This window comes from Moschus berezovskii, chromosome 19, assembly GCF_049115385.1.
Source record: "Moschus berezovskii isolate FMDL1 chromosome 19, NW_MosBer_1.0, whole genome shotgun sequence".
Lineage (NCBI taxonomy): Eukaryota > Metazoa > Chordata > Mammalia > Artiodactyla > Moschidae > Moschus > Moschus berezovskii.
Genome location: NC_142478.1, coordinates 45,328,981 through 45,344,558, shown reverse-complemented (window position 1 = coordinate 45,344,558; position 15,578 = coordinate 45,328,981). Strand labels below are relative to the sequence as shown.

General features: G+C 37.9%; 1 protein-coding gene across 1 annotated transcript in view; it reads left to right on the top strand.

Annotated features, from left to right (window-relative positions):
• Positions 1–3,625: 3,625 nt before the first annotated feature.
• The window catches only part of GLRB (glycine receptor beta), an 87,951-nt gene continuing 75,998 nt past the window's right edge, over positions 3,626–15,578 (top strand). Inside the window, exon 1 of the mRNA XM_088827836.1 lies at positions 3,626–3,747. Coding sequence (XP_088683962.1) covers positions 3,626–3,747 — 122 coding nt within the window. The remainder of the gene's footprint in view (positions 3,748–15,578) is intronic.

Sequence of the window (15,578 nt, the reverse complement as noted above, 5' to 3'; positions counted from 1 at the left end):
AAACTCCGGGAGATAGTGAAGGACACGGAGGCCTGGCACAGGGCACTCAATGGTGTTGCAGAGTTACACATGACTTAGTGACTGAACAACAATAGCAACAAAAATATATTTTCTACACATAGCAATCTACAGATTCAATGGCATTCCTTTCAAAGTACCCTAAACATTTTCTTAGAACTCTAATAACAATTCTAATGCTTGTATGAAATCATAAAAGATGCCAAATAGCCAAATAAATCTTGTGAAAGAAGAACAAAGTTGGCGGTAGCACATTTCCATGTTTTGAATAATATTATAAAGCTATAGTAATCAAAACAGTATGGTACTGGCAGGAAAACAGACACATAGACCAATAGAGTATAATAAAGAACCCGGAAATAAACCCACACATGTATGAGTGAATTAATCTATGACAAAGGAGACAAGAATACACAGTGGGGAACAGACAGTCTCTTTGATAAGTGGTGTTGGGAAAACTGGACAGTTATACGCAAAGGAATGAAACTAGAACATTTTCTCATACTACATACAAAAATAAACTGAAAATGGATTAAAGATGTAAATTTAAGACCTGAAACTATACAATTCTGAGAAAAAAAAGAAAACACAGGCCAGTATGCTCTTAGCAATATTTTTTGGATCTATCTCCTGTAGCAAAGGTAACAAAAGCAAAAGTAAGCAAATAGGACCTAGTCAAACTAAAAAGCTTTTGCAAAACAAAGGAAACCATCAACAAAACAAAAAGGCAATCTATTGAATGGAAGAAAATATTTGTAAATGGTACGTCCAGTAAGGAATTAACCTCTAAAACATACAAAGAACTTATACAACTCGATATCAAAAAACAAACACCCAGTCAAAAAAAGAGAAGACTCAAGAAAGCATTTTCTAAGGAAGACATACCAATGGCCATCAGACTCATGAAAAAATGCCCAACATCACTAATCATCAGGGAAATGCAAAACAAAACCACAATTAGCTGTCACCTCACACCTGTCAGAACGGCGGTCATCAAAACACACAAGAACTAACAAGTGTTGGTGAGGACATGTAGGAAAGGGATCCTTTGTGCACCGTTGGTGGGAATGTAAATTGGTACAGCCACTATGGAGGGTGCATAAAAATTAAAAAAAAAAAAAGAACTGATGATACCACATGACCCAGAAATTTCACTTTTGAGTATCTGTCTGAAAAAAATTAATAAAAACACACGCACCTTAATGTTCATAGTAGCGTTATTTACAATAGCCAAGATATGAATCAACTTGTGTCCAAGATTGTATGGTTTTATTAATTCTGATCAATTTCAGCATGCTTAAAAAGGTCAGGCTTCGAGAAATTGTAAAAGAGACTGGAGAGGAAGTTAGATGCCAGGAGACTATAAAAATGATAGCCACAGAAACTGTTGTCTGCTTAGGTCTCAGAAGGTCATTTGTTGTTTGTTTTTTGCTGCTAGTAGTAAAAAATAGACTCTAAAGGATTCCAGCTCCTTGAAAGATTTTTCCTTTCGAATTAACCCAGCTGTCCCCCGCGCCCTGTCCCCCACCCACCGTTCCCCATCTTCTTTAGCCCCTGGTGGGAACTGTATTCCTCCACTTAGAGGCCGGAAGGGGACACGCGCGCAGCCGGGACACCTCTGCAGTCCCGCCCGGCCCACCTCCCGCCACGCTCCGGCTGTGCCGCGGGCCCCGCAGCGGCCAGACCGCACCGGCGCGGACACCACAGCGCAGGCTCCTCGGCCGGAGCAGGCGCGTCAGCCCATCGCGGGAACGCGGGGACGGGGACGCGGCCGCTCCCCCGCCCGGCCCCCCTCCCGCACCGGCGCGTCCCGCGGAGCGCGCGTCCTCCCGGGGCTGCGGGAGGGGCGCCTCAGGTAAGTCGGCTCCGGGAGAAGAGGCGGCGCGGGGGTCCAGGGATGCGCACCTCTGCGGCAGGGCCTGGCGGCGGGGGCACTGGGCACTGCGGCGGCGGCGCGGGGAGGAGGCGGCGAGAGCATCCCTGGTGGTGGCGGCGAGCGCATCCCCGCGGGTCAGCGGTGTGGGTGCGCTAGGCTGGAGGGATGCGGGCAGCGGGGGATCAGAGGCGCAGTTGGCGTCCTTTGGTCTGCAGGGGTCCCTCAGTCCCTGCAGCCAGCCCCTTCGGAAGGTGGGAAGTGGATTCAGAGAAACAGGGTGGAATTTCTCCACCCTCAGACCTCCAGGAGGGCCTCTGGGCTCCTGGGGCTGAGTGGGCAAAGCTGTGGGCACAGTACCTGCGGCCTTGGGCAAAGGTGCCTGCACCAGATGTCCCCCTAGGCTGGGGCGTGGGGGAGGGGCAGGAAGTCTAGTGTTGCGAGTTGACTGAGGGCAGCTGTGGGCCTGATAAGTCCCCTCTGTCGTGTCTTCAGGAGAAAGACCAGCCCTTACTGCTTGCTTAGGGACTGTGAAGAAGAAATGTGGGAAAATAATAAAGAGTTCCTAGGAAGAAGATAGGTGGAAAACATGCCACAGGAGAAGCAAAATTATGAGGAGTTGGGAATCAAGTTAATGTTGAGGAACAGGCCGGTCTCTTACTCTGCAGAAAATAAGGAAGGAGAAACAATTTATGGTTTGTGCATGAAGGAAGCGGAAGAGATTTAAATATTCCAGTGTTTAGAAGATGCGTAAAGTTTTTGTTGTTGTTGTTGCATCAGATAGGCAAGAATGTAATTCTCTTGGAGCATGAAAAATATTATTAAAATATGGCTAAGAAGATTGTTTGGAGGAATCTGACTATAGTTGCTAATTTATTTCTTGCAGTGTTGCCTAGAATTTCTAGTCAGAAATCATCTGAATGATAAGTGTTAGTACCATCTGAGTAGAAAAGGAGAATGCTAACTTAAAATATTGTGCACCTTCCTTTTATGGGTAAATGGTAACTTGCAAATTTAATGTATATAAATAAAGACCATGAATTTAGAGGGTGAAACTTTGATACTATTTTTTTTCTTTTGTCAGTCCTTTAATAATCAGAATTAACTTTTTCCTTGAGAATATATTGTTTTTGATAAAATACACATACAAAAGTCAAAGAACAGAAGAAATTTAAAAAGTAATACATAAATTTAAATGTACTAGCGCAATCTTAACACCTTATAAGCATCTTTCCAGCTGTCTTTCTAAGCATGTACTGATACACTCTGTAATTCAGTATCAATTTATAACTTTCTGAAACTATATAGTAGAAATTTTTACATACTTACTTTTTACTCCTCATGGCGGTCTTATTTTCTATGAAGCAATTTTTAAACTAACTTTTACTATGAAACCATCACAGAGCATCACAAAATATAAAGTAAGATAGTAAGATGCAATTACAGAGATGCAATTTACAGAGTTTTTCTTTCAAGGAAGAGAAAGAAGAATAGAAAATTTTACCGAGTGTAATATATTTAGTAAGTTTAAAATATGACAAAGCCTTCATGTTTGTGCATGTATGGAAGACAGATGTTTGCCAGGAGTGGTGAGAATATGATGTACAAGTGCCCTGTCCATGGTAGTAACAGTCATGATCCTTAAAGAGTCATGTAATTTTCATTTGTCTCACGAATATAAATATCTTCTTGTTCTTTCTTGTAGATCCATCTTCTGAAATTTAAATTTTCAAGATGAAGTTTTTATTGGCAGTGGCCTTTTTTATTTTAATTTCCTTGTGTATTGAAGAAGCCTACTCAAAAGAAAAGTCTTCAAAGAAAGGGAAGGGGAAAAAGAAGCAGTACCTATGTCCATCGTATGTCCTTCATGTCTTATATTCTTATATGAAGAGATGTTATTGCATTTTTATCAAAGTAAAGTGGTTTACTGAAACACATGTCATCAGGACTGTTCCAATCAGAATATGCACCCATTTGTTTCAAAGGTAGAAAGTGACAGAGTGAAGAAGGCTTTAGTATGTGAAAGCTACTTCTCAGCTTTCAGATGAAAATAGTAGAGTTTTATCAAGTTTTGTTCATGCCCTGGACTTACATAATTTTATACATCTTTTATAAAAGCAGGAAAAAAAGTTATTTCTTTCTTACCCTGAATTCTTTGGATACTGAGATTATTTGTTTTGAGCAAGTACCGGTTCAGAAATTTGTCAATGTATGGCAAAACTAACCAATATAATATTGTAAAATAATTAGCCCCCAATTAAAAAAAATAAAAAAAAATAAAAATCACTCCTAAAAATGAATATTCATTAAAAAATCAGATAGCTGGAACTATAATTTTAAGGTCTATTTAATTCATATTAATGCATTGCAGGAGAAAATTCACATGGTAGATCAGTTTTCCATTTCAGTGTATTTTTTTTTTTTTTTGGTAAAAGATTTATATTAGGAAGTTAAGATATTTCTCAGAAAATTTCATTAATTTTGACGTTACTTGTAAAAAAATATCTAAGTCCAATTCCCACTCCTTCCCCACTCAGAAAAAAACCAGCAAGGTTTTGTGGTTTGGACTCCATTTTGTAAAATAAAGAATTAATATTACTGGTGAATAATAGTATATAAATAAATAATCTTCACAAGATATGTGCTTTTAGGTAGCAGTGTTATAATGTATGCACTTATCTAGAATAAAAATTAATTTGCTGATACTGATTATTTTTACATTAAGAATTCTTAAGTGCCATATTGATCTGGGGTAACATTATTCCAGCATCATCATTATTTTAAATATAGACTATATAGTTTCATAGATGTTCCATAAAAAATTTTAAGGTGCATTTTTGGAAGTGTATTTTTTAAAGAAAAGATATTAGAATTTGTATTCAGAGTGGATGTTTGTATGAATATTTGAGACAGAAGTTCTGGGGCTGGTATGGTGACCCACATAAAGCCTTATCGTGCATAAATCTCCCTATTAAGCAGTACCTCCTGGTTCACAACTATAACAGTTCTGCTTTTTCCATTTTACACAGTCTGATGTCAGGCCGGGTTCTGGGTGTGATAGGATGTTCCCAACTGCCTGGCTGAGTGTGACCTCCTGCCTCTGTCACTCATCTCCATGATACAGTTTTTGTGCAACAGCCAGGAGATGAGCATTTTAGGGAACTGGACATGTTCAGGCCTTACTCTTCCCAAGCAAAAGGACACATTGTCTTGTTTTGGATCTTGTTTATATAAACCTTTTATTTGATAAATCATAGCATATTGACATGAACTGTTGCATCTGTGTTATAGTCCTGGTGATTCGGTTTATGCAGTCAAGCCATCTGTGAACATTGAGGAAGCTGATAGGAATCCTGTCTCCCCACCCATAAAAAATCAGTCCCCCCATCAAATATCATGAACCAGAGTTCTGAATATGGCAACTGCAAACCTTATAACTATCATGTATCTTATAAGAGTCTTTTAGAGGGCATCCTGATAGCATAGCTGGTAAAGAATCTGCCTGCAGGAGACCTTGTTTGATTCCTGGATTGGGAAGATCCCCTGGAGAAGGGAATGGCTGCCCACTCCAGTATTCTGACCTGGAGAATTCCATGGACAGAGGAGCCTGGCAGGCTGCAGTCCATGGGGTTGCAAAGAGTTGGACACAACTGAATGACTTTCACACTTATCCCTTCCCAGAATTATTCTATTGCCTAGGGCTCCAGTACTCTTGCCTAGAAAATCCCATGGACGGAGGAGCCTGGTAGGCTGCAGTCCATGGGGTCGCTACAAGTCAGACATGACTGAGCGACTTCACTTTCACACATTGGAGAAGGAAATGGCAACCCATTCCAGTGTTCTTGCCTGGAGAATCCCAGGGACGGGGGAGCCTGGTGGGCTGCTGTCTATGGGGTCACACAGAGTCGGACACGACTGAAGTGACTTAGCAGCAGCAGCAGCAGGGCTTCCCTGGTGGTTCAGATAGTAAAGAATTTGCTTGCAGTGCAGGAGACACAGGTTCAATCCCTGGGTTGGGAAGATCTCCTGGGAAAGGGAATGGCTACCTACTCCAGTATTCCTGCTAGAGAATTCCATGGACAGGGCAGCCTGACCGGCTACAGTTCCTGGGGTTGCAAAGAGTTGGACAAGACTGAATGACTGAACACACACACATGAACTGACTTGCATATGTTTTGGGTGTCTACAGTTAAGACAGATTTTTAAAATTAAATTTGATAGATAAAGAGTGAAACTCTGAAGTTTCTCTTTGGCACATATGGTGATCTCTAAGTGTAAGGCCCAATATATACCTGGTAAGCCCATATCACAGTATTTTAGATATGTTGAGAAATCTATCTCAACCACAGTAGTCAAATTTTGATTATATTACTTACTTTTGTGTAATAATAATGAGACTAAATAAAACTTTATTAACAGTTGCCATAGTGATGCTGCCCCAAATCCAACTTATTAAAAAGTAGATGTACTTTGGAGAGTTAGATTGGTATAGTTTTTCTTTGAGCAATTTATAAAGAATTTTGATTTTAAGTGATCACTAAACCTCTGAAGACTAAGGTTTCTTTCTGACTATTATTGGATCCACTATATTAAATTTCTTTGAACATCCAGATTGGGAATCTCATTTATAATAATGGGTTGAGAAAGAATATGCAAGTTATTTGCATCTCATATGGTTCAGTTTGCCATCTTGTGTAAGTTGACTAAACATTAATCATCTTGATTAAGAGGAGTATTTGAGATCACAAAACCAAGAAGTTAAATGGACTACTGTATACTCTTCAATATGGTGAAATTTGCCCAGTGATATTTTTCATTTATTTAAACTTTTTTTGGAATACAGTTAAGTAATGGAGTTGGATGGATATATGCAGTTAATGTGTTCGTATAGCAAACATGAACAAAATTTTCCCATTTTACTCTCACGTTTCCCTCCAAAGATTAGACATAACGGGGAAAGTGTTTTTAAATGTAGAAAAAATAAAGAACTTAGGACCCTGCATATTCTAGGTCAACATGAAGCTTGAATCTTATGATAAACTCTTCCTGGCTTTTTAATTATTTTTTTAACCTATATTGTTTTGAGAAGCTTGACAATCATAAATTTATGCCTTATTTATTTGTTATGGTATGTGATGAAAGCAGCAGTACCAGGTTGACAAACTACCTGAGTTAAAATTTTTCAGAAATTTAGCATCTATTAATAAATATAAACTTAGAATTAGAAAATATATTTTAGATTGGGTCCTTGGACACTGTTTAGCTTTCTCTTTTACAGGTTGAATTTTACACTAATCTTCATCTCTTGGTCTAATTTCCTATATATTCTGCCTCAGTGGTTGTGTCCAAATCTCTGACTGTAGCTCCATCTATTCACTATTAATTCCTCAGGCTCTGATTTCAGCTCAGACCTCTCTTAGCTCAAGCCATACTTTTCTATTAGTACCTGGTTATCGCATCTTGATCTTAAAACTCAATTTAAAGTGATAAAAACCAAGTATTGAAACCCTCCCCACCCTCTCCCAAAGTGGTGTTTCCATTTGCATTCTTTTCCATCCAAGCTCAGCTCCTTCGGATTACCTGGGACCCTCTCTCCACCTTAGCTTCTCAAATCCAGTCGTCAGCAGACTCCAAGGTCAGAGTGTGCACAGTGTTAGGAGCGTGTCAGTCACTCCCATCCCTATCATGACCCTGCTTTCTCTCCTGCTCTCACTTGTTTTGCTGTATTAGTCTCCTTGTATCAGTCTCCTTTCACTGTATTAATTTCCTTGCTTCTTATCCTCCATCAATTCTTACCCCACATCAACCCTAGAGTGTATTTCCTTCATTTTACTCAAGTCATTCTAATGCTTAGAGCCCTTTTAGGGATCCCATCGGAGAAGGCAATGGCAAGCCACTCCAGTGCTCTTGCCTAGAAAATCCCATGGACGGAGGAGCCTGGTAGGCTGCAGTCTGTGGGGTCGCTAAGGGTTGGACACGACTGAGCAACTTCACTTTCACTTTTCACTTGCACACATTGGAGAAGGAAATGGCAACCCACTCCAGTGTTCTTGCCTGGAGAATCCCAGGGACAGGGGAGCCTGGTGGGCTTCCGTCTATGGGGTCACACAGAGTCGGACACGACTGAGGTGACTTAGCAGCAGCAGCAGCAGCAGCAGCAGGGATCCCATAGCCTTCTGGAAAAGGTTCTCATTTCTTGGCACAGAACTCCTGCTGAACTGGCCTCTGACTGCCCCAGCTCTGTCTCCCCATCCAGCGCACACCCATACTCAAGTCTCATATACACTTGATGTTTCAGACCTCTGAAATGTTCTTCTATTTTACCAAAATGCCAGAGGTTTCCTTCTTTCATTAATTTCTCTCAGTGCTCTTATTCAAGTCCACAGTTGGTAATACCACGTTTTCAGTGTTAACTTCTACATCTGTATGTTCAGCCCAGATTTGTCTAGAGAGCATGACACCCACACATCAAACATTTCGATCTGACTGTTATATAATGACCTCAAACTCAATTCAACACAAACCTTGCTGTTTGCTCTGGGAAACCTTTCCTACGCCTAACAATCTGCTTTCTATAATCACACTCTGTTCCTTTGTGGTTCCCTAATTGCCTGTCCCGTTTGTAAGGCTATCCGATGATATCACCTGTAATTGTCTGCTTTGCCCACTAGACTGTAAGCTCCTTGAGGGCAGAGCTCCTTGTGGATGGAAGAGCTTACTGACTTAGTCACCAGAGATCAACATAATGCCGGGTACAAAATGTACATGGAACAAACATTTATTTAAAAAATGAATACAAACATCAGATCTTTGAATGACTTATGTCATTATATCTAGATTTTGTTATAGTGCTGGAAAATAATTTATAGATCTCTGTGGATAGTATTTAGACGTACAGTCTGAGTATAGGGAAAATTAGTTAACAACTAGGTAGCTAGTACAGCATTTCAACCTGCATGATGTTTCCTGATGAAAGTTTGGCCTCATGATGTAAACTTCTTACCAATGACTAAAATAAGACTGTACAAAGGAAACACTCAAATGAAATAGATGGTGGATATGTGAGATAGAATTTTAGGATCTAATATGGTCTTGAAGGGCCAAAGTGAGGGGCTGAATCTAACAAAATTGAAGTATAAACTACACTTTGTTTCAGAAAACATGTGTCCAAGTACAAGTATATAGAATTGGGAAAGCATAGTTTGGCAGAGAGCAAATGAAAAAAATGTTAGATGCTATTAATATTGTTTTTTTAAAAAAGTGCAAGTCGTTCTATTGTGTCTGACTCTTTGTGACCCCATGGACTGCAAGGCTCCTCTGTCTGTGTAATTCTAAGGCCAAAATACTGGAGTGGATGGCTGTTCCCTTCTCCAGGGGATCTTCCTGACTCTAGAATTGAATCAGGATCTCCTGCTTTGCAGGCGAATTCTTCCCCACCTGAGCTACCAGGGAAGCCCTATTTATATTAATATTATAACCAGTATATTAACATTGTTACCATGATACAGATGAAGCATTATGTAACATAATATAGTATAATAGAGTAGAATAGTATATTAGAATATACATGATACAGATGATTAACTATATATCTTTTCATATCTTTCTCAGCTATATATAACTGCTACTGCTACTGCTGCTAAGTCACTTCAGTCGTGCCCGACTCTGTGTGACCCCATAGACGGAGGCCCACCAGGCTCCCCCGTCCCTGGGATTCTCCAGGCAAGAACACTGGAGTGGGTTGCCATTTCCTTCTCCAATGTGTGAAAGTGAAAAGTGAAAGTGAAGTCGCTCAGTCGTGCCCGACCCCTAGCGACCCCACGGACTGCAGCCCACCAGGCTCCTCCATCCATGGGATTTTCTAGGCAATAGTACTGGAGTGGCTTGCCATTTAGCTAATTAAGAAATTAGTGTTAATATTTTACTAATTCTGTGTTAAGCATATTACTTCACTTAGAAGAATTCAGTTATTTAGAGCAAGTTTTTCAGAAATTTCTGTAATGTGCTAGTCGATACTTTCAGGGGAGAGAAATAAGAATAGTTGAGGTAATTAGCATAATGTCATATTTGGAAGAGGTAAAAGAACTGAGGTATTTGACAGTTGTCTTCAGTTTTCTGAAAAACTGTGGTTTAGATGAGAAAGCCTTTGCTGCTTGTCACCAATAATTAAAATAAAGACTAATGAGTAGAAGACACGAGGGGGGATATTTTTGGCTCCAAATTAGGAAGAATTTTCTAATAGCAGTCTGCTAGATATAATTGCCTAGGCAGGGAGATAGTGGAGTTCCCAGTGACTCCAAGCACTCAGCCATGGGGAATAATTGCTTGGCGGCATATTTTATAGAAAGTTTGAGCGTTGAATAGGTGGTTAGGCCAGATGGCAGTATTTATGGACATTTCAGTTTGTGAGATTTTAAAGATTCTTTTCTTCTAATATATTGTATGTGATGATAGCCTTATGACTCTCCAATAGTAGAATGATACAGAATCATCTTTAAAAAATTTTATCTCCATCCAGACTTAAATAGATCAGCTGCTATTTTTGGTGCATTGTCCTGGAAAACTCTACCATATAAAACAAACATATCTTGGTCTAATGATAAGGATTTAACAACTTTCAGTGGTAGCATTTCTTCTTGAAATTTCATGAGTAATCAGATTTTTAAAATTATCTTTTAAAACCACACAAACTTTTTTCTGAAATAAGCATGTTAAGCTACTGTTAATTTCAAAAATTAGTGATTGACAGATGACAAATATAAATTATCTAATGAATGCCTTCCATAATTGATAAGTAGGAGGCATAGTTTTATAGATTTGTATTTATATCTCTATTGTATATGAAACCAGAACTTTCTAAAATATACTTTCAGAATTCTTGATTGCAAAAGCAAAACAAAATAGAACTATCACAACCAAAACCAAAACATGATTTATCATGTTTGTTTGTGCTCATGGCAGACATAATAACACTTTTTAATACTGAATTTGGCCAGATCATAACCTCTTGGTACATACTACCTTTTTTGGCATCACTGAGTTAGGGAACCTTCTACTGTTAATGAAGAACTGTTTGAATTTCACCTACTTGCTCACAATAGGTTTAACTAATATGCTTGCAAGCTACATTTGAAATCTCCTTTCTTGGGCTTCCCTTATAGCTCAGTTGATAAAGAATCTGCCTGCAATGCAGGAGACCCCAGTTTGATTCCTGGGTCTGGAAGATCTGCTGGAGAAGGGATAGGCTACCCACTCCAGTTTTGTTGGGTTTCCCTTGTGTCTCAGCTGGTTAAGAATCCGCCTGAAGTGCAGGAGACCTGGGTTCGATCCCTGAGTTGGGAAAATCCCCTGGAGAAGGGAGAGGCTACCCACTACAGTATTCTGGCCTGGAGAATTCCATGGACTATATAGTCTATGGGATCGCAAAGAGTCGGACACGACTGAGAGACTTTCACTTCTCCCAATTTGGGTCCGTATTTCTATCTTAGGTGTGAAGAAGCCATATAAGAAGCCCTTACTTGATACCTGATGAGAGCTGCTGTTATGAGTGTGTAGTCATGTTTGCATGTATTTATTTTATCTTCCTAATGATCTTTCTGTCAAACTGTTGGTGCATGCATGCTCAGTCATCTCCTCCTCTTTGCAAATCTATGAACTGTAGCCTACTAGGCTCCTCTGTCTATGGGATTCTCCAGGCAAGAATACTGGAGTGGGTTACCATTTCCTCATCCAGGGGATCTTCCTGACATAGGGATTGAACCCTTATCTCCTAAGTCTCCTGCATTAGCAGGCAGATTATTTACCACTGAGCCACCTGGGAAGCCATCAAACTGTTGGCACTCTAGCTTTAAAATCATGGCATAAAGATTTATGGTTCTCTCTGTGTGTAATGGGAAACAATATGACTTGCTTTTTTTTTTTTTTACTAGTTTGTTCACAATCTGAGAAAGTTGTGTGTGTATAAATGTGTTCGAGAATTTTTTGTCTCCTTGAGAGAGCTGTTGTACCATTTAATGATAGCATCTGTATACATCAGTTCTGTGTAGTAAGGAGGGTTGGGTTACTGTGAATAATTAAAGCCATCATGTATTTTCTAAATAATGTTAGCCATTTTCTTCCTATTCTGATTTTCTTGCCTACTATTCATTAATAGTAATTAATTCTATTAATATAATGGGTTGATTTTTGTTTAGTTCCATTTTCTAACTACCTAATGGGAATGTTCAAGATAAATACATTGGCAAGAAAAATGAAACGCTGATTTATAAAGAGTATGGAGAGCCTGTACAATGGATGCAATTGAAAATTGCCTATATTATTATCACTGTAACGAAGTAGAACAAATTTTTCATCGATGGGCAGTTATGTGTTTTCTTACTAGGTATTGAACAGTTCTAATTTAATGGCATGCTATTATTTTGCAGTCAGTTGAATTAATGATCTTCCTTTTACAAATAATTCCCTAGGTTTTAAAATAAGCTTCTTCGTTATTTTGGTTATTCGGGCATGAAACTTAAATGGAACCTGTTTTCTCTTAAAGTGATCTCCTATATCTGTCCGGTTCATTGCATCTGTGCTTGCTATCATGTTCAACATATCTGCTACAATAGCTTCGTACTTATTTACTGTATTTTTTCTTTGCTCATTATTATTCGCCTTATATATTGTTTCCATTTTCATCTTGTTAATCTTATGTTCCAGACCCACAGTGTTGTCTTATTCCTTCATGGATCCAGGGCAGACTCTTCCCTGTGACTTTCAGAAGCCTCTCTGATTTACATGCAGAACTTTGTATAAAACTACTTTCTTATCTCAGAAAGGCCAGTCTCTTGTTATGCCAGTCTGCCACTTATGCTTTGACAGACTTTTGGTTAGGATGACAACTTGCTGCTTAACTATGCAGTCCTTCCAGGCACATCTCAGATATTATCTTACTTTATGAAATTAAAAAAAAAATTTATTGGAGTATAGTTGATTAACAATGTTGTGTTAGTTTCAGGTGTTCAGCAAAGTGACTTAGGCATATGTATGTGTATGCATTATATATATATATATATATATACATATATATAATATATTCCTTTTTAAATTATTTTCCCATTTAGATTACTACAGAATATTGAGTATAGTTCTCTGTGCTATACGTGAGGTCCTTGTTTATTTTATATATATTTGTTAATATCAAATTCCAAATTTATCTCTCCTCCTACCTTTCCCCTGGGTAACCATGTTTGTTTTCTATGTCCATGAGTAAGTTTCTGTTTTGTAAATAAGTTCATCATATTACCTTGCCTTATGAAACTTGTAAAATGATTAGAAATTTCCATTGAGAAAAATATTAATACAAATTAATAGCATGCTGAGGTTGTTAATAAATTGAGTTCTTGGACCTTGATAGAAATACAGTGTTTAGATAGAAAAGAGTGTTAATTTCTTGGCGGGTATATCATAACTGGAAACTTGTGTGGGATTCTGGCTGCTGCTGTTTACAAGGTTGGATTTACATAAGAATTTCTTCCAAGAACCATGATCAGGGTTTGCTGGAACATGAAAGTCTGTGGTTTGATCGATTGTACTCTGAGTTTTTTTTTTTTTTTGAAGAATAGATGAGGAGTTTGTATTTAGACCTCAAGTTACAGAACCAAGACCAGAGAGAGAAACATAGAAGAAGGCATTTCAGTTTTACAGTTTAGGATATAACTTTACAAAGAAAAAATGAATTTCCTTGGGTGGTTCTTTGCCACCAGAGTGATGAACATGCTTGGCTAGGAAAAACACCCAGACCAAGCATCACTGGGAAGCTTGATTAGACTTTATGATTAAAACTAAAATTAAACTTCTTCTTGATCTCTTAGAATCCTTTTTGTTTAGCTTGTGAGTTTTGACACTTGATTAGAGTTAATATTATTACTCTTTCTATAATAGTTTTTATTTTCTGATTGAAATGTTTATATTAGTTAACTCTTTAACTAAATTACAAATACTTGAGATGAGATGGTACACTCTCTCCACTTTCATTTTAGTATATACACTTTCACTTAGTAAGCATAAATGAAGCTCTTACGCAAAGAATTTTGATGTAGGCAGAATATATATATATTTAAATATATATACTTTATGAAATACATATACTTTATGAAAGTATATGTGTATATATAAATAGTTTATATAGTTTCTTATATAGAATATAGATATGAATATGAAATTATAGTTTCATATGAAATTATGGTTTCATATGAAATTATGTATATAGTTTCATAAATTTGATATATATATATAGTTTCATATTCTGCCTACCTCAGAGTTCTTTGTATTTGAGCTCTGTTTGTATTAATACTTAATCAAATGGTGACTTAATCAAACAGGTGACTGACTATATAGAAAAATAATAAGTTAATCATAAATTAATTCAGTGGCTCCCTGGGGCCATATTTAGAGATCAACTTGGAACATGTGCTATTTAAATTCCCTCTGTATTTCTGTTTAATCTTGATGGAAAAAGCACTGTAATTGGAGAGAAAGAGCACTGCTGTATCTCGGAACTGTTGCTGATAGGCTTTATAATTTTCAGTTAGTCATTTAATTTATCTTGGTCTCAATTTTCTCATTGTATGGGGAAAAATTTCATCTCAGTAGTCTCATTTCATTTATTTATTCCAATTCTATCTATTATGATACAATCCAGTTTTACTTGATTGTTTGGTACCTTAATATTCAGGGCTATTTGTTTTTTTTGTCACAATCTTTTTGTTTTCTGATTTAGAACTGATCAAGCCTAAAAAATGGGAAGAGAATATACAAAATTCTATTTCTTAAGTAAGTTAATTACTAAGGGATATGTTTGCATATTTGACTTAGCAAAATATAGGTATGTAACTGTCCTCCCAAATCAAAGAATGACATGTGTCCAAGGTGAATTGTCACTGTTCTTAGCTCAATAATTCTTTACAAGTTATAACTATCAAACTGTGGAGTTTGACTTACAGACTTATGTCTTGTGTTTGCTTTCTTGTTTTCCTTTGGAGGTGAGTACTTTCTGTAATGCAGTAAAGGATGCAGTACTTTGCCTAAGTCTCCTGTATTCTCCTTATGCTACTACCTGAAAAGGGCACATCACCGCTGTCCTCCTGAGAACAGAGGACTCTTCATAAATGAGTTCCTCTGGCCCCAACATTTTATGGAAATTTACATGTAGAATAATTCATAAAGCAAATTATTCAAATTTATGTACATATAAATAGGTCCACTGAGAAATGATGTAAATAGGAAATTACATTTCTCAGAGCTCTGATTGGAATAATAGCAAAACACTGATTAAATCACTAATAGACTTTCTTAGAGAATGTGAAATATCTGACCTGTATTAGTCTTCCTGTGAGAAGACAGTGGTAGGAATTCATGACGATTCGGGATTCAGGGAAGTTTAGGACTCTGAGCCTGAGAGTAACCAAATAGAATAGGCCCATCTTTAGTGAGTGGATTTGCAGCCTTCCGTGCATCACTGTTCAGCTCTGAGTTATACCATGGACCTTGTGGCTGAGACATCCCCAAGGTTTTATTGCAACACTCTTTGATATCTCCCAGAAGTTCCAAATTTATTTTGTTAGAACGTCTGTAATATTTTTATTTTATTTTACAAATGTTGCTTGGAATCTCCGTTGGTTTTGTGTGTTGATCTCACCTTGGC